Source organism: Sorex araneus, chromosome 2, assembly GCF_027595985.1.
Source record: "Sorex araneus isolate mSorAra2 chromosome 2, mSorAra2.pri, whole genome shotgun sequence".
NCBI classification, from domain to species: Eukaryota; Metazoa; Chordata; class Mammalia; order Eulipotyphla; family Soricidae; genus Sorex; species Sorex araneus.
The window spans coordinates 232,584,976-232,609,451 of NC_073303.1; the positions used below are offsets into that span (position 1 = coordinate 232,584,976).

Here is a 24,476-nt window from a genome sequence, read left to right on the forward strand (position 1 = left end):
TCCCTCCGCTTCTGGGCGGGCGCCCCCGAGGCGACCAGTTCCCCCGCTTTGGACGGCGGTGGCGGCGGGGACGGCAGCGCGGGGGAGACGCCGCGGCGCCGCGCCCCTACAGGCCCGTGGACTTGAGCGTGCTCGCGGGAAGCCCGGGTTCCCCCCGAGCCCCGGACCTGGGAGCGGTTCGCGGAGCTGAGGCAGCTGTGGAGGCGGCGCCACTGCGCCTGCGCGGCCCGCGCCTCACGTGGCCGGCGGGACCGGGGGACTAGGTGGGCGTGGGGGGCGACCCTCCCGGCAGCGCCGCCCCCTCAAGTGCTGGGTGGCCGCGCCGCTTTCATTCATTCTTTGGCTGGTTCCTTCCGGCTCCCCGGCGGGGCGCGCCAGCCCGGGCCTACCGTGCGGGTGCGCATCTGGGCAGGCGGCTGGGTCCAGGTAGCGGCGCGTGCGGGTAGGCAACGCGGGAGACGCTGCACCCGGGCGGGCTGGACACTGTCAGGACCCGGCTGGCCTGGGAGACCCGGGCCGGGCGAGGATGTGAGATGCGGGCGGAGGAAGGGTGTCGCCCGTTTGGGGGACCTTGCGGCGCCATGCTGGCCCTCCCCGCCACTCCGGCACACACACACCTGGGGACCCTTCCTAGGGCTGCGGCCGGCCGCTGTGTTCTGTCTCCCCTGCATCCCGGTTGTTTCCCAAGTGGTTTCCCCCACCCCCAGACACCGTATGTGAGCTGCCAGCCCGGACCAGGTGGAGAGACCCCGAAGGATGTATTCCTGGTGGTCCCAGAGAGAGACACTGACCCCCTTTCTTGCGGGAGGGACAAGACCTCTGGCTCAGGGTCATCCCTCCGGAAAACCCATGTAGGGCCCGCCTGGCCTTCCCCAGGAAACTGAAAACAACCATACCGTTAAGCGCCCCTAGTGGGGATCTCTGTCCTTATGGGGGAGTAAGGGGGCGCTCTCTGGAACAGGGAGGTACGAAGCACACCCTCTGGATGTGGGTTCTGGGTCCTGCTGCCTCTTGATTTTGTTGGGATTGTGTTTTGGGGGCCACAGTCTGCAGTGCTCTGCTGGGTGACTGATGCCAGTGAGGAAGCCCAGCTTGGTCATTCATCTCGGCCCTCTAGTCCCTGGGGGGGGGGGGGTTTGAGGGGCACGCCCCTCCTCTGTGCTTACCAGTGCTGCTGGAAAGCGTAGGTGAAGCTGGGAGTGGGGGTGTACAGACTGCTGAGCTACCAGGAGGGTGCCTGGTGTGTGAGGCTGTACTACCACTACCCCATGCCAATGCCATCATCCCTGATCTCCCCCCACACCACCTCCCCTTCTTGCTTGTGCCCATCTTGCCCCCTTTCCCTCCCAGCTCAACATGGCCTCCCGGCGCATCACCCAGGAAACCTTTGATGCGGCCGTGCAGGAGAATCTGAAGGAATTCGACATGGGGCCCGAGGAAGCACTACAGGAGGCTGTGGAGCAGTTTGAGTCTCAGGGTAGGCATGGGTGTAGATGTGGGGATTTACCCGACACACTCACACAATGTTCTATGCTCGGGACCCAGTGATAGCAGAGTTGGAACCCCTGCACGCAGATCATGTGCCCCATGGGCTCTCACCCCTGCAGGGTTCTTTTCTCACCCGGTCTGGTGGTCTCTCAGGGCTTGTCCCTCCCCTGCTCTGCCCTGCGCCCTCCAGCCCCTGCTCCCCAACTTGCTCATGTCCCTCCTGTGCGTGCCTAGGCCACCCTCTGGCGTTCATTTATTGTTATGAGTTTGTTCTGTTTTGTTCTGGCACCACACACGGCAGTGCTCAGGGTTGACTCCTGGCTCTGTGCTCAGGGATCACTTCTAGTGGGGCTCAGGGGACCATATGGGGCACCACCAATCAAATCCTGGTTGGCCATGTGCATACATGGCCAGCACACTCCTCACTGTGCTTTGGCTCCAGCTCAAGTGGGTGTCATTTTGTCACTTCATTGAGACTTGGGGACAGCTCCCAAGCTGCAGGATCTCTTGCCTCCCTGCACTCTCTGCACCCCAGCATGAGCCCAGACAGGCGGGCAGAGGTGTGCACAGCTTGCCGGGGAGGAAGGTACCTAGAGGCCCCTCCCAGGAGCACGTCCTGGGTAGGCTCACCTGGCAGATAGCGCAGGGAACCCCCCTGCCTCTCTGCTCCCCCTCATGTCCAGCTCCCCACAGTGTAGCCCTGTCAGAGCCAGAGCAAAGAGGAATCAGGCTTCCTGTGGATTGTGGGGTATAAATATGTAGGGGTGCCCACAAGTGGCAACATGGGGAGGTTGCTCTGCTCCCATTGGTTGCATGGGAGGGGAGGCCCAAGATCCCTAGGCCCCATGCAGACGGGGTGGTTGGCCTGGCCTGGGGATGAGGGGTGCTGGCTGGATCTGGGGAAGACCCCTCTCCCAGAGATCATGGGCGGTGGGATAAAGGCATGAAGGGGCGCCTGGGCAGCACACCAGGTCCACAGACCTTCCTGTTCTCTCCTCTGCGCAGGTGTGGACCTGAGCAACATTGTCAAGAAGGCACCCACGATGTCAGGGGCTGGGCCCCAGGAGCCACAGCATGAGATCCTGCAGGTATGAGCAGCCAGCTCCACGGTGGGGCGCTCCTCCCTCCTCCCTGGTCTCAGAATGCCAAGCTCAGACCTGACAGTTTGGGGAATGGCAGCTCCCAGTTGGGGCGCCTGCAGGAGGGGGCTGTCCCTCCTGAGAGGCATCTTTTGTCCTGCGTTTCTCAGGATATGTCAGGGTGGCTGGTCTTGCTTTTTGAGGTCTTCCTGGGTGCCCAAGCAAGTCTGTGCTCTGACAGGGCGTTGGGCAGGACTCTGGTCCCCCAGCATGCAGGAGCCTCAAGGAGTCCCTGCATGGCACTGCCTGAGGCTTTGCTGCCTTTCCAGATCCTGACTGCCCTGCAGGAGTCGGTGGCCCAAGCACGGCCTGGGGAGGTGGCGGTGCAGCTCTCGGCCTTCTGGGAGCAATGCCAGCAGGATCGGGCCTGCCGCTTCCTGGCTGCAGAGAAAGGCGCCTACCCGGCCCTGCTGGCTGCCTGGCAGCTCGCCACCGGTACCCCGGACCTCCTGCTGCCAGCCCTGCACGCCCTGTCAGTCCTGATCGACGGGCAGCCTGACCTGCTGGACGCACAAGGCCTGCAGCTGCTGGTGCACACACTGGCACGCCTGGCCGAGGCCGATGCCGAGGTTCCCAAGGTGACCAGTGCCGCCCTGCGCTGCGTGCGCTTCGCCTGTGTGAAGCACGAGCATAACCGGCGAGACTTGGTGGAGGCAGGCGTGCTGCCGCTGCTCACGGGCGCCCTGGCCCGCCACAGCAGCGGCACGGGTGCCTGTGTGGTCCGCGAGGCGTGTGGGGCGCTGCACAGCATCACCTGTGACGACGACGTGCGCACGCTCTATGGCCTGGCCGGTGACCATACCAGGAAGATCGTGGAGGAGCACGCAGGCCTGAAGGTGCTGGTCCACGCCCTGCAAGGTGGGTGAGGAAGGGGGGTGCCACTACTGATGTTCAGGCACAGAGCCCCTGACCCACCGCAGAGTGCATAAGAAGGTACTAGAAGTGAGGTTTCCAAACTTGTTTGTCCTTTCAGGGGGGAAAACAAAAAGCAGCTGGCTGGAGAGATAGCACTGGGGCTCAGGCACTTCATGCCCGCCACCAAGTGACCCCTGACTGCAGAGCCAGCAGTAAGCCCTGAGCACCTCCGGATTTGGGCCCCAAACCAAGTATATATGAAATGAAGGGCCCCTCCCCACTATAGCCGTTAGGTTACTGATCCTGGTGGCATCCAGCACTCTTGCGAGGGAGTGGACAGTTCTGGCCTCTTCGGGAAACACGGTGCCAGAAGAATGAGTCCCTCCCTGCCACCAGTGCCAGCAGGGGGCACTGCAGCCCCAGAGGAAGGATGGGTCCTGTGGGTTTGGGGACAGGCTCCTTCCCCCAGAGCCCCCTTTTCCCCCCAGCCTTCCCCAACAACCTGGACCTCTTAAGCAAGCTCTGTGGCACCCTGGCCCATCTGACCATCCGCAACAATTACTGCCAGGAGGTGGTAGACCTGGGGGGCCTCGCCCTGCTGGAGACCTTGCTGGCTACCTGTGGTGACCACCAGGTGAGTATCCAGGCGGCAGAGCCCCACACCTCCCTTTCGGATACCCCAGTTGGGAACAGTATCAGATGCCGAAAGGGTCTCAGCTGGGGACATCCCCCCACTGCACCATGTTCTTGATGGCTAGCCTCAGCACTACCCTGTGTCTGGAATTTGCCCAGTCTGAATCTCATTTTCCCAGTCTGAATTCCAGTGGCCGAAGCATGGCACCCTCTTGGTGGTGGTGCCCAGGTCAGCTGCCCCCCAGGCCTCCAGGCCATGCTTAGTGGCCTTGCAGTACCCAGGAACTGACCCCTGGTGGCTCCAGCCCTCACCTGCCCCTTCAGTGCAGCCCAGCTTGGTTTTCCAGAGTGGAACCCGCAGTGGTTATCCAGCCCCACAACAGCCCTCTTTGTGAACAAACATCCTCACATCTGGCCCCAACAAGGGCTACCTGATAACCCCCGTCTGTGCAGGACCTGGTGAGGCAGGTGTTGAATGTGCTGCGAGCCATGGCATGCAACGATGCCGTGAAGGACGCCATCGTGCGCGCTGGGGGAACTGAGTCCATTGTGGCCGCCATGACACGCCATCTGGCCTCCCCCCAGGTACCCATAGGAACACACCGCTGCTGGGGGAAAGGGAGGTGGGGGTGTCGTGGCCCTGTCTCAGCCCCTGGTGCTCCCCAGGTGTGTGAGCGGAGCTGTGCTGCTCTGAGTGTGCTGGCCTTGCGCAGGCCAGAGCACTGCCGGGCCATCATGGAGTGTGGTGGCATCCAGGCGGCCGTGCAGGCCATGAAGGCCCATCCACAGGACGCCAGTGTGCAGGTGAGGCCACTGCTTGAGGGCTCTACCCTCTGCCTCATCACTTGCCTCACCCACTGCCCCCTACTAGGAAGGAGGTGGGCTTGAGGAGGTTCCCGCCCCCGCCCACTGGCCCATGCAGGGAAAGCGCCCCTCCACAGCCTTCGCCCTGTTTCTGCAGAAACAGGCCTGCGTGCTTATCCGCAACGTGATGTCCCGCAGCCCCGCCCTGGCGAAGCCCATCCTGGAACTGGGCGTGGAGGAGCTCATCACGCAGGCCAGCGCCACGCACCCGGACTGCGAGGATGCAGCCAAGGCAGCCCTGCGGGACCTGGGCTGCCACGTAGAGCTGCTTGAGCTGTGGACTGGGGAGAAGGGTCAGTTGGAGCTGTGACTCCTGGTGGGCTGGCAGGAGCATGAGGGGTGCAGCCCCTGGGCCCCACTGCCTCTGCATTGCACCCAGAGGCTCAGGATGGCCGGGCAGTCTGGGGGGGGGGGCGGTGGCGGCAATAAAAGCGAATGAATGCTGGAGGGTTGTCTTCCCCATACTGGCAGGGTAGGGGATAGGGTCAGCTGGGATGCCAGTGGGCTGTGCCTGGGGGGTCTGTGGGCAGTTCCTGCTTCCCAGCTCCCATGGCTGCCTGTCACTCCCTCTCCCCCACAGGCCCTGTTCCTGGGGTCTCTGGGGTCCAAGTTTCACCCTGTGTGGGTTAGGGGAGGTTCAGGCACAGCTCCCGTGGCCCATGAGGTCAACACACTGACCCTCCTCCCTGGGGAGATGGTGTCGCCATCAAACCAGCCTCTGACCCAGTCACCCAGTCCTGATTCCCACTCCTGGCACCCAACCTGGCTGACAGGCTCCCATGTCTGTGACCTTGGAGGGCTTCTCCCTCTGTTCTGCTCTCAGCTCCTCCATTCTATCATCAGACCCAGTCTGGCTTCCAGAGAGTTGCATCCCATCGCAATGGGGTGTGGGGGGCTGATTGCTCCAGCATGCCCCCCCCCAAAGGCTTTGTGCTTGTCTGAGGGCCAAGCTGGTAGTGCCTGGGAGAGCATGTGGTACCAAAGAGCAAAGGGGGGCCTCCTGCTTGCAGAGCCTGCGTTGGGCATGCCCCAAGGGGCTTGGGGGAAACCCCAGGAACAAAGCAGTGGGGGTACAGGGTGGCTCTGGAATGGAGGCCTGGCCCCCTGCCAGCCTTCCTGCGGCTGCAGCCTCAGGGCTGACGCTCCAGCTTATCAGCACCCCCCACCTGAGCCTGGCAAGTGGCCTCCTCAGTGACTGGGGCACTCTGAAGACCCTTTCCCCAAGGTTGCCACTGCCCCCACCTTTCCTGTTAGGATGGGGGAGGGGTGTCCCGCTCAGGAAAAGTGGGGCTCTGCTGCCATGGGCCCACTGACCAAGGAGCAGTCTGAGCCTCCAGCGTCGTGGCCGGGTGGCAGTGTGCCCTGCAGCCAGGAAGGGCCAGCATCCAGGCAGCCTGTGAGCCCCATTGCCCAGGTGTAAGCCAGACCTCCAGGCACCAAGTGCCCACCAGGTGGGTTAGGACCTGGCTTGCCCATTTTGAGGCCCCTCTGCCACGACCAGTACTAGCTCGACCTCGGGCAGGTGAGTGTGGCAACGGTTTGTGGTAACAGTGCCTCGCTGGCTCCTGGCTATCGGATGGGATCCCCAAAACTAAGAAAATGGAGGGCCAGACAGACAGTGCCCTGCCTGGTATAGTCGGTGGCTCGGGAAAGCTGGAGAACTGGGCACCATGGTGCTGCAGTGTTGGGGTAACCACTGACACCAGGGAGCACCTGCTGCCGCTGCCAGCGCCTGTAGGCCCGCCAAGGCCTCCAGAGCTGGGCGATTGCCTGACCCTTGCCTCAGTTGGCAGTGACACTTGTGGTACCCTGGGACCTTCCGGGAGCACACAGGCCCTCCGGAGTCTGGCAGGTGGTGCTGTGGGTGGGGACTCTGGCAGGATAAATATCTCCCTCTCGGTGGCTTGGCCACACCCACAGCTGGTCTGGAGCCACATTCCATGAAGCCCTGTTTGCAGAGGGGACCAGAGGCCTGCAGTGGTTGAGCCGGAGGGTGCCTGCCGCGGACCAACAGGGCTGTAAGTGTGTCACCTGCACTCACTCCCCGAGTGCACCCACCACCCCGGCATAGAGCTGGAGGGACGCAGGCAGTTCGCACAGGGACACACCTGAATCCCAACACTAGCCCAGGCTGAGATGGCAGGAGATCCAGCAGGCTTGGCAGCAGCCCAACAGGATCCCTCGGACTGAGCAGGGAGATGTGTGGAGCCCGAAATCTGAGCCTCCTCGGCCTGGTTTTGAATTTGAGAGCTGGTTGGTTCTGGAATCAGGTGCCCTGGTCCGCGCCCTGCTGGAGACTGAGGGAGTGAGTCAGAAGGGAGTGGGAGAAAGCTGGCACTGACCCAGGCTGGGAACAGACCGACAGATGTGGACAGGGCTGGGATGTGGACTCCGGAGAAGGTGGCGGGACCCTGACCTGAGCGGGGGTGGGGAGTAGGGAAAGGCAGGCATACCAGCTCCTTGCCCTAAATGGTGTGGGAGCAATGGGGCATGGGACATGGACTGGGACTCCGGTTACTCGGGTCCCCCGTGGCTGTTCTCTGACTCTGCTTTACTCGCCTTCCAGAGAGCAGCTCCTTTAAATCACACCCCCACTGGATTTTTGAGGTGCTGTGTGATATTAGGCAAGGAGCCTTGCCTCTCTGTGCTCTGGTTTCTGTTGAACGGACCTCCGTGACCTGGTAGAACTGTGATTAGGATGCAGTTCACTTGCGAAAGGCTCCGCGGGGAGGGGCAACGTCACTGGGTCCCCAGGAGCAGAGGGCAAACTTGGAGTAGTATGGGTCTAACTTGTAGAAGCAGGGGGCAGCCCGAATGACCGCCCAGGCAGTCTGCCCGCCCACACACCCTCCTCGCTTCGTTCGAAACGGGTGGCCAGAGGGCCGGACGCTTGGTATCAGGTTCGCAGGGCGGTGGGGCATCGTGGGGCATCCCAGGCCACAGGCGGTAGCCAGACAGCACCTTGCACTCTGCGCTCGCACCGCCCTCGACCCTGCAAGTGGCCGCAGCGCCTGCTCGTCTTCGGCTTCGCGGCCAATCTCCGCCGCCCTCCGGGCTACGCCCTCCGCTCCCCCTCCACGCGCCTGCCGCGCCAGTTTCTTGAAGCCCCACCCTTGCTCCTCAGCGATTGGTCAATGGGGCTGCCCCTCTTCCTTCAAGGCTCCAATCTCCGCCTCCCTCCCGGTTCTCCCCTCCCAGCGCCTCACACCCGGCAAGTCCGACCCCGGCATCTAGCGCTTCTCCCGAGCCCCGCCCATGTCCTCGGCGATTGGCTGTAAAAGATGCCTGTCAGCTTCCAGCAGGCAAATCCCTGGCGGCTCCCGCAATAAATGGCCGGAGCGCAACGAATCGCACCGCGGCGAGGCCCCTCCCGCCGAGCGAGCTGGGGGTGCGCGAGGCGGGGCCTGGTGGTGGTGGCGGCGGCGGCGGCGGCGGCGGCGGCGGCAGAGGCAGCGGCGGCGGCGGCGCGTCCTGGCCGGTGAGAGGTCGGGGGTCACGGGACGCTAGGGAGCCGGGAGTCACAGGACGCCGGAGTTGCGGGCCGGTCAAGATCCTCGGAGGGAGGTGGGAGAGACGGGCATGACAGCGGCCTCGCAGGGGCCGAGAGAGAGCAAAGCCCCACCTCACGCGTCAGGGGACCCCCCCCCAGGCCGGATCCGAGGTCCTCGCCTCGGCTGCACACCCGGACTTGCCCCGCGAGCTGATGGCACCTGCCCGTCGCCGCAGCACTTCTAGAGATGCCCCCACCCCACCCCCCGACGTCACCCGGACCACTTCCATGCACACCCCTTATGAGCAGAGCCGTCGCCTGCCCATACAAACCCGCACAGTACACGACACCGGTCCCCCTCCCCCCGTGCACATCACGCCTGACACCCACCCACAGCCCTTGACATGGCCCTTATTCATGCACACCCCACTCCTGGGCACCCCTCGTTATTCTAGACACCCCCGTATCACCCCGACCCCTGCTCCTGCCCTCTCACTGGTCCCTGTCCTTGGACGACTGGGGTCACAGCCTACCGCACCTTCTTCCTGTGTACCTGCATTTATTCCCGTCCTGCCAGCGCCCCCATCTCAGGATCGCTGCACGCTAAGAGCCCCCTTTCGTTTCTGAATCCAAAAGGCTCAGACCTAGGGGAAGTTCAGACCCTCGCCCAGTCTTGGTCTGTGCTGGGGTCAGGGGTGGGGGGCTTGCAGAGTCAAGAGTGGCCCCCAAGAGGCAAGGCTGGAAGGGACGAGCGGTGGTGCCGAGGCTCTGGCAGACCGGCGCGCCCCTGCTGACCCCAGGCTCCCGCGGCTGGTGCGCGGCTTCTGGGCGCTTCTCAAGTTCTCTGGCGTGCGCTCCGTGGCCTTCGGGGTCGCTGCGAGCAGCTCCGCGGGCGCCTTTCCTGCAGCGGCGCGTCAGTCCCGCTACCCAGCCTAGGCGGGAACGTTCCAGAGGCTCCTGCCGCCTCCAGCTCCGCCCGGGCAGCCAGTGCTCGATGCGGTCCGCGCTGCGTGCACGCGCACGGCGGAAGCCACGTGCGTGCGGCGGACACCAAATGCTGCAAACCCGCACGGCCCCCGCACGGTTTCTCCAGCCCTGGCTTCTGTGACTGGACCGTTTTCTCCTCCTTGGAGGTGGTCTCCCCGCCTCAACCCCCTGGCGCCACGCCCTCCCCAGGAGGTGACATTTAGCAGGACCCTGTCACCATCCCAGGAAGGCAGCAGCGTGTTCAGAATGGGGCACACTGTCCCCTCCGGAGGGAGCAGGCGGCCACTCCCGGCTCCCTCCCCTGTGGCTGTGTCGTGACTAAACCTTAGACTTTGCTTCTTTCCCGTGTGTCAGCCCGAGCAAGTTCAGTCCAGGAAACACCCCCCTGGGGGGCGGGGCGGGGGAGGGGCTGGATTTGTGACAGTGGGCGGCACCCACACCCCAAACCCCGCCTCCTGCTCCAGAGGTTGGTGGTGTGCCGCCCCCTCCCGAGCCATTTGTTTTGTTTTTCATTTAGATCCAGCAAAAGATGGGATGGCAGGTGGATGCAGAGGGCCAGCCCGCATGGCGGCTGCAGCTATGGAGTTGGGGAATCCTCTGTAGCTCAGATCTTGGGGAGACTGACATGAACATAACTGTGTATTTTTTATTTGGGGAGGGTTCTGGTTCGGGAACTACAACTGGCAGTGCTCAGGGATCACTCTTGGCGGAGCCCAAGAGACCCTACGTACGGGGTGCTGAGAATGGAATCCAGATGGGCCGAGTGCAAGTGAAGTGCCTTAACTCCTGTACTGGGGCCAAAGCAATAGTACAGCGGGTAGGGCGCTTGCTGTGCACCCAGCCGGCCTGGGTTCCAGCCTCAGCATCCCATATGGCCTCGCAACCACCACCAAGAGTAATTCTTAAGTGCAGAGCCAGGAGTAACCCCTTAGCACTGCCAGGTGTGAAAGATAAAAACACACAAACCCTGTACTGTCTCTCTGGCCCCATGACAGGTCTTATGGGGGGGGGGGGTCGGTGGACCCCTGCAGTGCTCCTGTCAAGGAAGGCTCTGGAGTCTAAGCGGGCCTTCCCTTGTGCTATCTCTTCCGCCACTGCTCTTTTAAAATGTGCCCCTCAGGTTCCTTTCCCGGGAGCACGAACCCCTGCGTGATCCCATGCCTGGCTTCCTGCTGCTGAACAGGCCTGTGGGGAGAGGGCTGGGGGCTGGTGCCTGAAACTTGTCCCCCAGTGGGATGGAGTCAGGAGGCGGCCCCATGAATGAAGGGGACCCCATCTTGAGGACAGGGGCCCAGAGTCCGTCTATGGGCAGGCCGTGGGCGCTGTCTGCTGACCCCTCTGACCTTGGACTCCCCTCCAGAAGCTCTGGGCATGCGTCCCAGTCGCCCTGCACTCAGCCTGGGTCCCTGAGTTTCTCTTTTCAGGACAGCTGTTCCTGCACCAGGGAACACGCACCTGCCAGGCTGGTCAATGAGGGCACAGGCCTTTGGGGGATGTGTGCACCCACTCTCCGGCACCTCTGCAGCAACAGGGCGCTGGCAGACAGAGGCGGGTCTGACCCTGCAGACTGCTGCCCAAGGCCGAGCCCACATGGCCCGGCGCCCAGATCACCCGGCAGGTTAGCGGACTAGCTGCCCCGGGGGTGCAGACTGAATTCCCATGAGCGGAGGAAACAGCCTATACCATTGGACTGACAGCCGGCCCGCTCCCGCGTACCCACTGATTACAGGAACCTCCACCCACCCCACCCCACTCCCGCCAACGCAGACACTGCATGGGGACAGTGTTGCCCACCTGTGCCCTATGGGGTGACCCCTCAGTGCTGGGCTCTGGATCTCCACCCATCGGAGATGCTGCCCCCTGGCCAAATCCTGGGTGAAGGGGGCCCTCAACCACCCATGGTGGGGGCTAGGCACAGGACAGAGGGTCTAGGAAGGCAAACAGGGCCGGCTCTGAGGCCGGGGTGCAGAATCTCCCCCACAACGGTCCCAGAGGCTCCTGCCTAGTGCGACCATGAGCAGTCAGTGAGAATGGGGCTGGAAGTGGGAAGGCAATGCACTGCCCTCACCCCTGCAGCCCTTACCCAGGGCGTTCTGACCGCCCTCTCTGGTGAGCACCTGTGCAGATTGTTCCCTCATTTGTGGCTCCCCCTTTCTCAATGGTTTCAAGGTCCCATTCAGTGATGCTGGGGGGTTAGGAAGCTCTTCTTAGTCATCCTGAGGGACAAGGCGGCCCTACAGTGCCGGGATGGACCCCTAAAGCGGGAGCTTAAGCCCTCTGGGTTCGTCCCAAAGCTTGAGGAGGGTGGGGTGACACCTCATCACCCAGCCCTTGTTATTTCTCTTCCTGCCTCCCATCATCACCGTGTGTGCTGGGCTGGAGGGGGACTGTGGCTTCTCAGGGGACGACCCTCAGAAAGGGATTCCTTTCCTAGAAGCTCTTCCTGGGCAAAGGCTGGGGCAGACATATGGCCTGTGGGCGATGAGCACAGCTTCTGCTGTGTGACCTCCCGGGGCTGCTTTCCCTCTCTGAGCCCATCTGCCTCCAGGCTGGGAAGTGGGGAGGAGCAGTGGTGCTGCGGCTCGGAGGCCGCTGGTCAATGATTAAACCCGCCACTGCCGCAACCTCACAAGCGTCCAGGCCCTGTGTAGGAGCCCTACAGCTGAGTCACAGGCCCGCTGACAGTGGTGCTGGCCAAGGGCCTTCTGCTCACTGCCCTCTCCCCTAGGACGGAGCCCCGCACCGTCCCGCACCTGGGATGGGTAGTGGAGCGGAGGATGCGGGCGCAGCTACACAGGCAAGTATGGGGTTCAGCCGGATCCACTCACTCACGGGGGAGCCGTGGAGAGGATCCAGTTCCCCGCCCTCACCTCCCTACCCCACCCCACCCCACCTGCTGCAGCCTGAATCCTACACCTGGCCCCCAGCAGGCTGTCAAGGACCCCCAGATTTCTGAGCCCAGTGGTGTGGGGCACTGGGGGCACTGTGGTCCCTACCCCAACCCCATCCATCGCCATCAACCCCACAGCTCCTGGGTCCCACACTGAGCCGCTTCTTGAGACCACTCAGGCACTGAGGACCACTGAGTGGGGACCACTTAGGTTCCCCAGTTTGGGGTCAAAGGCCTGCTCATCTTCCATGCCACCCCAACCTTTCCTTGAATTCCATGCCGGGTGGCAGCCGGGCTGGATGACTGGTCCCGGCTAGCAGCCAGAACCAGGGACACTGTCCCCAGGATCTCTGAGGTTGCAGCCTCCTGCCCCCCATTTCCTTCCAGAGGGACCATCGGCAGGTCCTCAGCTCCCTGCTGTCTGGCGCACTGGCCGGGGCTCTGGCCAAGACCGCAGTAGCCCCCCTGGACCGAACCAAAATCATCTTCCAAGGTACCTCCCCCTGCTGACCCTCCACTCTCACACCCACTGCGCCCCGAGCGGCTTTGAGCTCAGACACTCAGACCAGGTGACCCCAGGCTGGGTTCCTTCTGAGGGCCCCTGCCCGCCGGCAGCCTCCCAAGCTTGAGAGGATGCTCCTGGCTGGCTGTGGGCCCCCCATTTGCTCTCACGATACGGGAACCATCTGCTCCTGCCTTTCTCTGCACCTTTACCCCAGCTGTCTGGGGCCCAAGACTGCAGAGGAAGCAGGCCTCCCCTCACCCTGAACAGGCCCCTCACCTCTCTGCCTCAGTTTCCCTGGAGAGCCCCATGCAGGCCTCACAGCATCCTGGGAAATCAACAGAGGGGTGTCCTCAAGGGACTCTGGGACCCCTGACCTGCACGTGGGAGTAAGTCAGGGACACGGGAGGGGCGCAGACATGCCTGGTCTATGGGAGTGCAGCCCCTTGCTGAATCTCGGATGAGCTGGGGTGAGCTGGGGTCCTGACTGGAGGGATTGCTGAGTGGTCCCCTCAGGGCGCCAGGTATTCTCAGCCCCACACTCAGAGATGCCCTCACTCGGAATGCGGTGCCTCCCCTGACTCCGGCTGTGTTTGTTTTGCAGTGTCTTCAAAAAGATTTTCTGCCAGGGTAAGAATTCTTCTGCAAGGGGGCGCGGGACGGGCCTTTCCAGATGGTCTTCTAGGCCGGGGTCCCCTTGTTCCTGCACCGCGGCTCTGCCAGGGCACGCCCCCCCGCCCAGTGGACCTGAGCCCCAGTTCCTGGAATAAGCACTAGCTGTCCTTTACCTGTTTGCCTGGTTGGAGACTGGGCGGGGCTCCCTCCGCCCCTGGAATGCGGAGGCAGGGCAGGGTGGGCGCCCGCAGGGAAGGCCCTGTGGGTCCGTAGCACCCCTCCAGGCGGCCTTGCCCTTGCCCCCACAGGAAGCTCTCCGGCTTCTGTACCTCACCTACCTCAATGAGGGCTTCCTCAGCCTGTGGCGCGGGAATTCCGCCACCATGGTGCGCGTGGTGCCCTACGCCGCTATCCAGTTCAGCGCGCACGAGGAGTACAAGCGCATCCTGGGCAGCTACTACGGCTTCCGTGGAGAGTGAGCCCCGCCCCCGGTCCTCCCTGGGAACGCCCCTCCCCTCCGCCAGCCCCGCCCGCCCGCCCCGCCTTAAAGCCCTGCCCCGACCCTGGGAACGCCCAGTCCCTCCCCAGACCCTGGGAACGCCCAACCCCCACCCCCCGCGAAGCCCCGTCCGGGATCCTGGGAACATCCAGCCCCGCCCCGCCGCAAAGCCCCGCCCCGGACCCTGGGAAAGCCCCCGCCGCAAAGCCCCACCCCGCGGCAAACCCCGCCCCGGAATTGGGAACGCCCCGCCCCGGGACTGGGAACGCCCCGCCCCGCCGAAAAGTCCTTGGCTCTCAGACTCTGGACCCTGGGGACAACCCGCCCTCCGCAGCAAAGCCCCGCCCATGGATCCTCCTGGGTCTGGACCCTGGGAAGCCCCACCCCAGACCCACTCAGCACCTGGCCTCCATCCAGCTCAACTCCTCTCCCAGGACAGCTCAGCCTCCAGACCCCGTCCCCAGGCCCTCCTCTGCTCCCACTCACTGCCCACCCCTAACCTGCCTCCCTGACTCCCATCAAGCCAGAGTTCACTGGGCAGGCACACCTCTCTCAAGAATTCACACCAGGCGGGGAATCCAGAAACTCATCAGTGTGGAAAGCCCCGTCCTAGCTGCCGGGGCCCACAGCCTCTGCTGAGGCACGCCCCGCATCCGCATCCCGCCCAGCCTCCCTCCTCCCTCCTAGAAGCAGGGGTCTCACCTCTCCCCATCCCCAGAGCCCTGCCCCCATGGCCGCGTCTCCTGGCTGGCGCCCTGGCTGGGACTACGGCCACCTCACTGACCTACCCCCTGGACCTGGTCAGAGCACGGATGGCCGTCACCCCCAAGGAGATGTGAGTCCTGCAGGGGGCTGGGGCGCCAGGGCGGTGGTCCTGCTTGACCCTTGGGGGTCTGCCGGCAAGAGGGAGGGCAGCGGCAGCCCTTCAAGGAGCCCCTATCTGCCACAGGTACAGCAACATCTTCCACGTATTCATCCGCATCTCGCGAGAAGAGGGGCTGCGGACGCTCTACCACGGCTTCACGCCCACCGTGCTGGGCGTTATCCCCTACGCCGGCCTGAGCTTCTTCACCTATGAAACCCTCAAGAATCTGCACCGAGGTGAGGGTGCCTGGTGGAACTTGTAGACCCCGCGCCCAGGCCACCGCCACCCTGGGCGTGTGTCATGTCCCCGCAACTTGGAGCCACAAGTTGGAGGAAAGCAGAATTGTGCCGGGGCGCAATCTGTCCTTCCTTGCCACAGGATGTGCGGGGATGCGGGCAGGGTGCCTGGGTCCTATGGGTAAGGTGCACTTGGAGTATGTGGGCATTTTGGGAGTGGGGTGGGCTGTGTAGTGTGGGGCACGTCTTGGGACTGGAATGTGGGTGGCGGGGTGCAGGGTGCACTGCTGGTCCCCTCATGGCCGGTCCCCGCCGCCCTGCAGAGTACAGCGGCCACCGGCAGCCCTACCCGTTTGAGCGCATGATCTTCGGCGCATGCGCGGGTATCATCGGCCAGTCGGCCTCGTACCCGCTGGATGTGGTGCGACGGCGCATGCAGACAGCCGGTGTGACGGGACACCCGCGCATGTCCATCGCGCGAACGCTGCTCAGCATCGTGCGGGAGGAGGGAGCAGTGCGTGGCCTGTACAAGGGCCTCAGCATGAACTGGCTCAAGGGCCCCATCGCCGTGGGCATCAGCTTCACCACCTTCGACCTCATGCAGATTCTGCTGCGGCATCTGCAGAGCTAGGGTCCTGCCCCCCAGTTTTTGCAGAGCCACCTCTGGGCTAGGCGCTCCTGCTTCTGCCCCTGGCAGCCTCTCAACAGGGGAACCTAGACTAACCCCCCCCAAGTCTCCAGGGGACAGCCAGACCCCAAAGTGCAATGTTGGAACTGGGGGCTCAGGTTCCCCATGCACTCGTCCTCCCAGAGGAAGTAATGGTCTAAAGGTTGCAAGGGGTGCCATGACAGTGCATGGACCTGGTTTTGGGGGCCTGGCCCTGAGAGTGGTCTCTAGCCCCACTTGGCAGAGAAAATGGGCCCCCACCTACACATCTGTGGCCCCACAAGCAACTTTTCACCCAGTGCCCTGTCCCACTCATCCTGACCCCAGGTCACCTCCTGCCTCCACATCTGGACCTCCATATCCCCACAGTGCTGTCCAGGATGAACAACCCCCCCCCCCAACAGAGCCCTCCTGCTTTCTGCCCCCCTGTGCGCAGCTGGGCCTCTGTTGTTGGAGGGAGACTGATCTGGAGGCCCCTGAATGTGCCCCCAGGGTCCTTCAGACCTGCAGGCCGGTTTTATTTCCGTGGAAAGGGGCTCATCCTGCAGAGGTTCAGACCCTCCCACACTGGGAGTCCCTGAAACAGGGTCTGTGGCAGGGCAGGGAGCCTGGAAGTCAGGGTAATCTAGAGTGTCCGCCGGGAGCCAGTCACACAAAGAACTTAGAAGTTGCCCTCCCCTCCTGTTACCCCTGGTCGGCCAGTCAGTGGTACCGAATCACCTCTCTGCCATCCCGTGGTCCCAGGTCTGGCCAGCCCCATCCTCGCACACCCCAACCTCTGCCCATCCTTCCCCACTGGCCAGCCCCGCTAGGCCCCAGGAGTCCCAGGCAGCAGGTGGGGTCTAATCTGTGGGAACCCCATTTCTGCCCCTCTCCAGCCTTGCCCAGTGCCATGCCCACCAGGAGCCATGGGATGGGCACACAAGTGCCATGGCGAGAGATGGCAGAGGAGTCCTGGTGCCCCCCCAGGTGGTCAGACCAAATGGACACTGGGTTGGAGGGTCCCATCCTGCTGTCCCCATGTGCCTCTCAGCAGCTGCCAGCTGGGGGCCCTAAGTAGCCCTCCCCCATGCTTTGCAGGCCCTGACCTGCCCCCTCTCCCCCACCTGCTGCTCTCCTGGTCTGGAGTTACATTTTGATGCCATGAAGACACTTTGTTTATATATAATGTTTATATATTTTAAAGATTTGTGCCAAGAGAATATATTTAATAAAAAGTAAAATGACTTCTCATGTTCATGTCCTTTCAAGGCTGGCCCCAGTCCCACCTGCCTCACTGTGACTTCCAAACCAGGTTAAAGTTCCTTTACAAGTTTCTGGATACATTTGTGCAGTTAGATGGGCACTGTTGCAGGAACCAACCCCAGAGACAAGCTTGGTGGAGCAGAGGTGAGGCCAAAGGCAGGAGTCTTGGTAACACTGGCTGGGCTTCCTGGATCAAGCTTTACCTGAAGTCCAACATAAATCACTTAATGGACTCTGAGACAGACTTGAGTTCCCTGCCCTTTCTAAAACAATCTTGTTTGTGCCTCGCTGGGTCATGTGCCAGTAAGCTTGTGGTACAACTTCCAGAATGGAAATTGCTGGTAAAGGTTAAGGGATATATTGGGAGGTGTAGCTGACACTGCAGGGAGGGAGGGGAGGAGGCAGTATCATACAGGAATCCCACCAGCGTGGGGGGTGGCAGTGTCCATACAGGAGTCCCACCAGCATCCTGGGATGCCCTCCAGCCCCGGAAGAGAACATGGCTCGACTCTGGAAATGGCTCAGTCCCTTTTGTAAAAAGCACCAGCTGCGCCTTTATTGATCAGAAGAACAACCTCACCTCTATCGGCACAGCAGCCCTAAAAGCGTGCCCTGGAGGCCTTGAACCCGGAGGAACATGTCCAGGCCTTTCTGGGGCCCCTAACTGTGGCTCAGGCACTCCATCCCCCTTGCCCTGGGGACACCAAGGCACATGCGACCTCGCCAAGAGGTCCCTGACAGAGTCCACTAGCAGCTAGCCAGGTGCTGCTGCAGGTACAGGCCAGAGAGGCTGCAGAGAAGCTGGCAGGCAGCTGTCCACCAGACCACGAAAGCCAGCACACCGCGCAGCAAGAGCGGCGTGAAGAGCCCGCCCAGGGCCCCGGCGATGCGATCCGCTGTCTGCTGGATCTCATCCCTCATGGGGTCCAGCTGCTCATCGGCCGCTGAGGAAAAAACTGGGAATGCCGAGAAGGTGGGCCCCAGGCCCCAGGAGTAGCCGCCTACGAGGAGAGGAAGGAAGGAGGAAGAGCTCGGTCCACATCAGGACCCAGAGTCGATCCCCGAGGGATACAACCACTTGGTCTCTGGCACCCTCAGCTTTGCCCTAATCTCCTACCTCTGACTCATTTTGGTCTACGAGGCCCCACCACTTGGCCCCTGCATCCACCCAATATCCCTGCTTCACGGCCTATCACCTCTCTGCACCCTATCAGGCCCGCCCATGAAACTAGCCCCGCCCACCTGACCAGCCCCGCCCCATATCAGGCCCCGCCTTCTGGTGCCTCCACGAACTCACCCAGTGTCTTGAGCAGCAGCGTGCAGTTGAGAGTGAGGATGAGCGGCGTCAGGTACTGCAGACTCACCACCGTCACATAGCAGTAGACACGCACCACCTGCCGGGCAGGTAGCGGTGGCTGCAGTGGGGACCCTCGGGCGGGCACCACGCCCCGCTCCGCCCAGCCCCGGTGGCCGCCCTGTGTCGCTCCCATACCCGCCGCTGCACCTCGCGGGCCTCAATGCGGCCAGCCTCCCGCCGCAGCTGCTCCACGCGGGCCTTAGCCAGGCAGAGGTAGGCTTGCAGGTGCGGCCGGGTCACCATCAGCCGCAGCAGGCACAGCGTCACCAGCACCCAGAGGCGCAGCGAGTCGAAGGCCGAGTCTGACAGTCTGTGCCCAGGGGACAGGAGGACTAGCGACGCGCCTCCCTGAGAGCTTCCCCCCACCCCCACCCCAGGCTCCACCCTTGCACCACCCAAAACCTGGGGCCCACCGCCCACTCCATACGCACAGGGAGATGGTGGCTCCGCTGAGGGGCGCCTGCTGCAGGAGGTCCCGCGCGATGGGTTTGGTCCAGAGCCACAGGATGAACAGGGGGGACAGGAAGCTCAGGTGCAAGAGCAGCCTGGGGGGAACCGGAGGTGAGCAGTGAGGGGTCACCCAAGCCTGCACCCCCACTCCCCGTGCTCTCTCGCACACCCCACACGCCCACGTAACTGCAGCAGCGGCTGGTCCTCTGCCCTGACCAGCGCGTCCCGGTGGGTCTGGGCCAGCCGCAGCCCAGGGAAGGTGAGGAAGGCGCCCAGCATGGAACCCAGCATGGCCAGCCCCACGCGGATGGCCAGCTTGGCCAGAGGCAGCCTGGGGAGGAGAGGGAGGTCAGGGTTGCCTAGCGCTGCTGGGCAGTCTGCAGGATGAAAAACCCCCTACCCCCAAGGCAACCCGGACTCACGCCCAGTCCCAGCCCTGGGGTTTCAGGAGTGGCTCCAAGTTCCTGGTCATGCTGGCCATGCCTGAGAAGGACCAGGAGGGGGCAGTGTAGAGCACCCTGGCCAGTGGGGACCCACCCCACCAGGCAACCTGGGGCAACATGGCTCAGCCCAGGATTCCTGGCCGCCCTCCACTGGACTGAGGCTAGGGGGTGGTTCGCTGAGCCTGGAATTCCCATTTATACCAGGAATATAGAGGGACAGCAGTAAACGAGCCCCACGCACCACACCCCCAACCCTGAGTCACAGACTCACAGACCCCCCCAGCAGAGACCCGCAGGGGGAAGCAGAGAGTGTGGGGCGGGCGGATTCAGGTTCTATCCTGGCACCCCCTATGGTCCCGGGGGCGCACAAGGGCAGCTCCCCGGCCTACCTGGCTCCAGGCCCAGCTCCAGGGTGGTGTCGGGCACCACCTGGACCAGCATGGCCAGCAGCAGGAACACGAAGGCAAAGGTGAGGCACACGGAGCGCTCACCGCCCTCCTCGGCGCTGAAGTACAGCCGGGTCACAGTCAGGAACACCCTGCTGGGCCGGGCTAAGGCCAAGGCCTGCACACACAGCCCCGCACCCCACCCCCACCACCGACCAGCTCCCAGATGTGCATAGTGTGTGGCGGGGCAGCCATCTGGCACTGAGCCCACCATGGCAGCTCTGCAGAGGGACAAGGGCCCCAGCCCCCAACCCCAGCCCTGACCACCAAGGATACAGGGAGAAGGCGACGCTGAGCAGACACCAGAGCACGGCAATGTTGGGCTCGCTGGCCGGGCCCCGTGCGCAGTAGTAGGCCTCAGTGAACAGGTACACGCCAGTCGAGTATACAGCAAAGTCCACGAACCACTGGTACTCCAGGAAGAAGCGCAGCACTGCGGCCCCACGCACGCACGCTCAGCCCCACGAGCCTCTGGCCTGAGCACGCACCGCGCCACCCACCAGCCAGGAAGGGGTCTCCCCGGGTTACCCAGAGCGTCCACCGCCGTGATCGGGCAGGTATCCAGCTGGAAAGGAGTATCTCGGGGCACTGACAGGGGCTTCTCCTCACCGACGCCATTGGCCCATCTGGCAGGGGCGGGGGTGGGAGGGGATAGCAGTGGGCAGTCATTTCCTACCCTGAAAGCACGAGAGGGGGGGGCCTCTGCACCCCCTACAGAGCAAACTTCCAACAATCATTGGCTGGACAGGCAGCCCCCGTCTGGGCTGACCCTGCTCTCCTCAGCGACCGTCCACCTGAAGCTGGGGTCACTCACCGCTCCCGCCGGCCCCTGGGTCTCTGCTTCCCGGCCAGCGCCCGCAGCTCTTCCTCGGACGGGTGCTTATATCTGAAGAGGCTGGGAGACCGAGTAGGCAGTCAGAGCACCCGGCGGGAAAGGCTGCCTGCTGGGGTGCACGGGGGCTGCCCGGGGATCCCGCACAGCCTCCTAGGGAGAATTCTCAGACTCTCAGAAAGGGCTCGGACCGCGCAGGGAGAGGGAACTTTGGGGAAGTTGGGCTGCAGAAAGTAGGGTGGAGGGGCGGGCGTTTGAGCCAGGGACGGCCTCACGGGAACGCGCATCTGTGCATCAGGTCCCACAAAGCGCCAGGGATGGCCACAGGGATGTACAGGAAGGGGCGTGGCGTACGGAGTCCCTCACACGGGGTGGGGCGCGGATAAGCTCCTCCCACCGCGGAGGGCGCGACCCACCTGCCATTGCAGAGCAGCCAGCGGGCGAAGGAGCAGTGCGGGGCCAGCCGGTGCATGAGGGTGGCAGTGAGCAGAGTCACCACCAGCTGCACGCCGAGCACGGCCTACGGGAGGGAACAAGTTGGGCAGTGCCTGCCAGAGGGCCGCAAGCTCCCTCCCTCGCCCCGGGCTATTTATATCTTCTCAGAGACAGGTGCATGCCAGGGAAAGGACCTGGGTGTGCACAAGCCCGACCAGCCCTCAGAGCCCCACGTCCGCTTCCAGACTCTGCCCAAATAGGAGCGTCCTATTTTGGTGGCCCCACTCTGCGCCAACCGTGTTTTCCCATTTTCAAGTTCACCCTGGGCTCTCACTCTGGACCTTTCCGGTTTAAATTACCTGGTAGTGGCTCACTCCCTGCCCCCTCCCACAGTAAATACCACCACCACCACCCTATTTCTGTCCACTCCTGGTCCAGGGAGAGACTCTGGGCTCAAGGAGCCTCCTTACCGCCACATTCTAACCCTTCAAAGCCAATCTCATGGCTCATGTCTTCATGTACATTTTTCTTTGTTGTTCTGGGGACACACGCGGGGTGCTAAGGGCTTATTTCTGGCTCTGAGCTCAGGGATCACTCCTGGAGGTGCTCAAGGGACCATATGGGGCGCTGGGGTTCAAACTCAGGTCAGATGTGAGAGAGGCAAGCATGCTCCCCACTGTCCTATCGCCCTGGCCCTATTTTACATGTAAGTGTCTAGGAAGAACTGTCTTTGGGCAGCTGAAGACAAACCTCAGGGGTTTCCCGCCTGGACTCAGTTCCGGGGTTTGACTCCCAGGGATCATGTCATTGGGGACAATCAGATGCTGGGGGTGGGGGCTGTTTGCCCGCTTCAACAGACAAGGGCTATGGAAGCAGCCTGGCATTCCTGGGAAGAGCCCAGGAATCCCGGTTGGTCCTGTCACTCGGAATTAGGAGTGACATCTGGGCTGGGCGCTCACACACGAAGCACCCCACGGGGACAGCTGGGTCAGTTGGGCACTTGCGAATGAAGATCAGAAAGATTCTTTGCAGTAATGAGCTTGGGGTGCCCACCCCCAGAGTGCCCCCCAGTGCAGCTAGAAGTGCCCTGCCTTCTCTGCCCTCATGGACTCTCCTGGTCCCCAGACTGTCACCCTCTAACCAGGGGCACAGCTGCCCCCAGCACAGCAACACCTCCAGCCTGGGCTCCCCATTCTGCCTGCAGATTCTTTTCTCTCCTTTTTTTTTTTTTTTTTTTTTTGCTTTTTGGGTCACACCTGGCGATGCACAGGGGTTACTCCTGGCTCTGCACTCAGGAATTACCCCTGACGGTGTTTGGGGAACCATATGGGATGCTGGGAATTGAAACCCGGTCAGCTATGCGCATGGCAAACGCCGCCCTACCCGCTGTACTATTGCTCTGGCCGTTATCTGCAGATTCTTCTCCGAAGCCCCCAAACGCCAGCCTGGCCACCATCTCCACAGACATTGCTGCACCCCCTTCAGTATCAGGCAGCTCGGCAGTCTCTCTCCCCCACTGCAGCCAGCCACATGGATCTCAGGCACCCCCACAAACAACTGCGCTTTACCCCATCACCCAGTCTCTTCCCGGGAGCCTGGCTGACCGTGGGGTCTGAGCAGTCAGAATCAGGGAGAGGGAGGGTTCATTCTCCCACCATGCCTCGGTATGTGAGCTGTATTTCAGGCTGCACACTACAGAACTCCCAATCTTGGGGTCGCCACCCTACAGACCTTTCCAGAGTCTTCCAGCAGCTGGAGTCTAACTAACTAGCATCAGTAAATCTGACCCCACCCCAACACCGTTCTCCCCCACGATCTGCCAGCCCTGCTGGGTACACACACTTTTGGGGGGATAGAAGTCACACCTGTGGTGCTCAGGGATTACTCCTGGCTCTGCATGCAGGGCTCATTTCTGGCCAGGCTCGGGGGACCATGGGGGGGCCAGGGATGGAACCCTAGTAACCCTAGTGTTACTAGGGCCCTCCCCGCTCTTGCTGTGCTATCTCTCCCACCCCTGCACCAATGCGGCTCCTGCAGACTCAACCCCAACCCCAACCCCCTTCCTGACGGTTTCCCGTTGCCAGGCCTCCTCCCACAATACACACCGCAGACTGGGGGTCTCGCGCCTGGCACCAGCCGGACCCCGGCTAAGTTCGGAGAATAAACTCCGTGGTTGGGCTCCATGAGGGGCTGGTGAGTACGGGGGGGGGGGGGGCACGTGCGGGGATCAGTTTTGTGATTCGGACCCCTCCCGTACACCCGGATTCCGCGGGGACCCCCGAAGGACGCCGGCGGCATGGCGAAGAATCCCGTCGCCAGAGCGGTACCTGCAGGGACCCCGATCTCTCATGCGGGGACCCCAGCCCCCTCCAGGGAACCACGACCCCTGACCCCTCTGAGTCCCGCCGGGAGACTGTGACCCCAGAGACCAGCACGCGACCGGCGGCACAACCCCGCGAGCTCAGCGCGCCCGGCGCCCACAAAGGAGTCTTACTGCTCTGGACCTCCACCCCGAAAGGGACCCAAGTCCCGCAGGACCCTACATGCAGGGGTCCCGCGCTCACCATGTAGCCAGGACGCGGACCCGCGGGCCTGAGGCGCGGGGCAATTTGTCGGGCTCTTGACCAATCAGAGCCAGACTCTAGTCTGACGAGCAACAGAGATGACCAATCATCATCCTGAGAAAATCACGAGGGACGGCGTTCTATTGCATTGTATGCTGGAAGTTGTAGTACAGAGTCGCGGGACGTGCCCTGACAGACGTTGGCTACTAACTGTGCCAGGGACCCTGTGTGGCCGCCACTTAAGGGCTCAGCAGCCTCACATGCACCTGCCTTCCACGCCTGTGGCGATTGTCTTGGTCCATGCTCTACATCCTGCTGGAGAGTACTGAGTGTGCAACTCTCAAAAACGTTCTTCTGACGCTGGAGCAATAGCACAGTGGGTAGGGCGTTTGCTTGCACGAGGCGACCCGGGTTCGATTCCCAGCATCCCATATGGTCCCCCGAGCACCGCCAGGAGTGATTCCTGAGTGCAGAGCCAGGAGTAACCCCTGAGCATTGCCGGGTGTGACCCCCCCCCCAAAAAAAAAAGTTCTACTCAAGGCTAGACTCCAGTGATGGGACTCAGACCCCATTGTGTCAGCCAGGACTCGAATTGCGGGCCATAAAACATACGATTTTTGGAGTCGTGTCTGGCATGTTATGGAGGTATGTCAGCTTCAGGCATGGCTGAAGCAAGGATTAACTGTCACACTCGGGAATTTGACATTTCTGTTTCCGCGCTTCGAGGAAAAGCAAGCACTTTAAGTCATTCTGCGTTTCGATGGGCAAGTGTGTCCGTGTGAGACAGTGTCTGAGGCTCTTCAGGGAGGGAGCACTGTGTGCGGTTTGCCTCCTCTGTCTGTGTGAGCACACATGGAGGGGTGTACAGAAGGGTCCTTTTGAAAGATGAGGGTACACAGAGGTGAGGGTCCCTGGGGCTTCCTGCAGTTCACCTAGAGGCCCAGATATGCCTCCGGGACTAGAGAATGTAGGGA

The 24,476-nt window shown here is 62.6% G+C and overlaps 3 protein-coding genes across 7 annotated transcripts; 2 read left to right on the forward strand and 1 right to left on the reverse strand.

The window, feature by feature from the left end:
- The first annotated feature begins 21 nt into the window (after nucleotides 1-21).
- ARMC6 (armadillo repeat containing 6) lies at nucleotides 22-5,424 on the forward strand. 3 transcript variants are annotated; one of them, XM_055126169.1, is made up of 8 exons: nucleotides 22-263; nucleotides 1,351-1,477; nucleotides 2,494-2,576; nucleotides 2,897-3,485; nucleotides 3,971-4,116; nucleotides 4,569-4,700; nucleotides 4,782-4,919; nucleotides 5,118-5,424. In XM_055126169.1, the coding sequence occupies exons 2-8, from the start codon at nucleotides 1,357-1,359 to the stop codon at nucleotides 5,250-5,252; spliced, it is 1,344 nt and encodes a 447-aa protein (XP_054982144.1). In that variant the 5' UTR covers nucleotides 22-263; nucleotides 1,351-1,356; the 3' UTR covers nucleotides 5,253-5,424. The 3 variants fall into 3 exon arrangements, with proteins under 3 accessions (XP_054982144.1, XP_004616888.2, XP_054982143.1); XM_004616831.2 differs by having other exon boundaries at nucleotides 26-263; nucleotides 5,077-5,424; XM_055126168.1 differs by lacking the exon at nucleotides 22-263 and adding an exon at nucleotides 295-442 and having other exon boundaries at nucleotides 5,077-5,424.
- A 1,526-nt stretch (nucleotides 5,425-6,950) lies between these two features.
- SLC25A42 (solute carrier family 25 member 42) lies at nucleotides 6,951-16,957 on the forward strand. The gene is made up of 9 exons (XM_055126464.1): nucleotides 6,951-6,997; nucleotides 8,178-8,457; nucleotides 12,185-12,253; nucleotides 12,734-12,839; nucleotides 13,453-13,478; nucleotides 13,772-13,938; nucleotides 14,681-14,797; nucleotides 14,912-15,063; nucleotides 15,387-16,957. The coding sequence occupies exons 3-9, from the start codon at nucleotides 12,215-12,217 to the stop codon at nucleotides 15,692-15,694; spliced, it is 915 nt and encodes a 304-aa protein (XP_054982439.1). The 5' UTR covers nucleotides 6,951-6,997; nucleotides 8,178-8,457; nucleotides 12,185-12,214; the 3' UTR covers nucleotides 15,695-16,957.
- On the reverse strand, nucleotides 16,114-23,548 carry TMEM161A (transmembrane protein 161A). Of its 3 annotated transcripts, none has more exons than XM_055126462.1 (12): nucleotides 23,503-23,548; nucleotides 20,920-21,023; nucleotides 20,486-20,566; nucleotides 20,200-20,297; nucleotides 19,948-20,104; nucleotides 19,615-19,763; nucleotides 19,205-19,265; nucleotides 18,970-19,113; nucleotides 18,764-18,877; nucleotides 18,468-18,642; nucleotides 18,273-18,369; nucleotides 16,114-17,976 (listed from the first exon to the last, which is right to left on the reverse strand). In XM_055126462.1, the coding sequence occupies exons 1-12, from the start codon at nucleotides 23,503-23,505 to the stop codon at nucleotides 17,723-17,725; spliced, it is 1,437 nt and encodes a 478-aa protein (XP_054982437.1). In that variant the 5' UTR covers nucleotides 23,506-23,548; the 3' UTR covers nucleotides 16,114-17,722. The 3 variants fall into 3 exon arrangements, with proteins under 3 accessions (XP_054982437.1, XP_054982438.1, XP_054982436.1); XM_055126463.1 differs by having other exon boundaries at nucleotides 18,480-18,642; nucleotides 19,615-19,766; XM_055126461.1 differs by having other exon boundaries at nucleotides 19,615-19,766.
- Nucleotides 23,549-24,476: the final 928 nt, after the last annotated feature.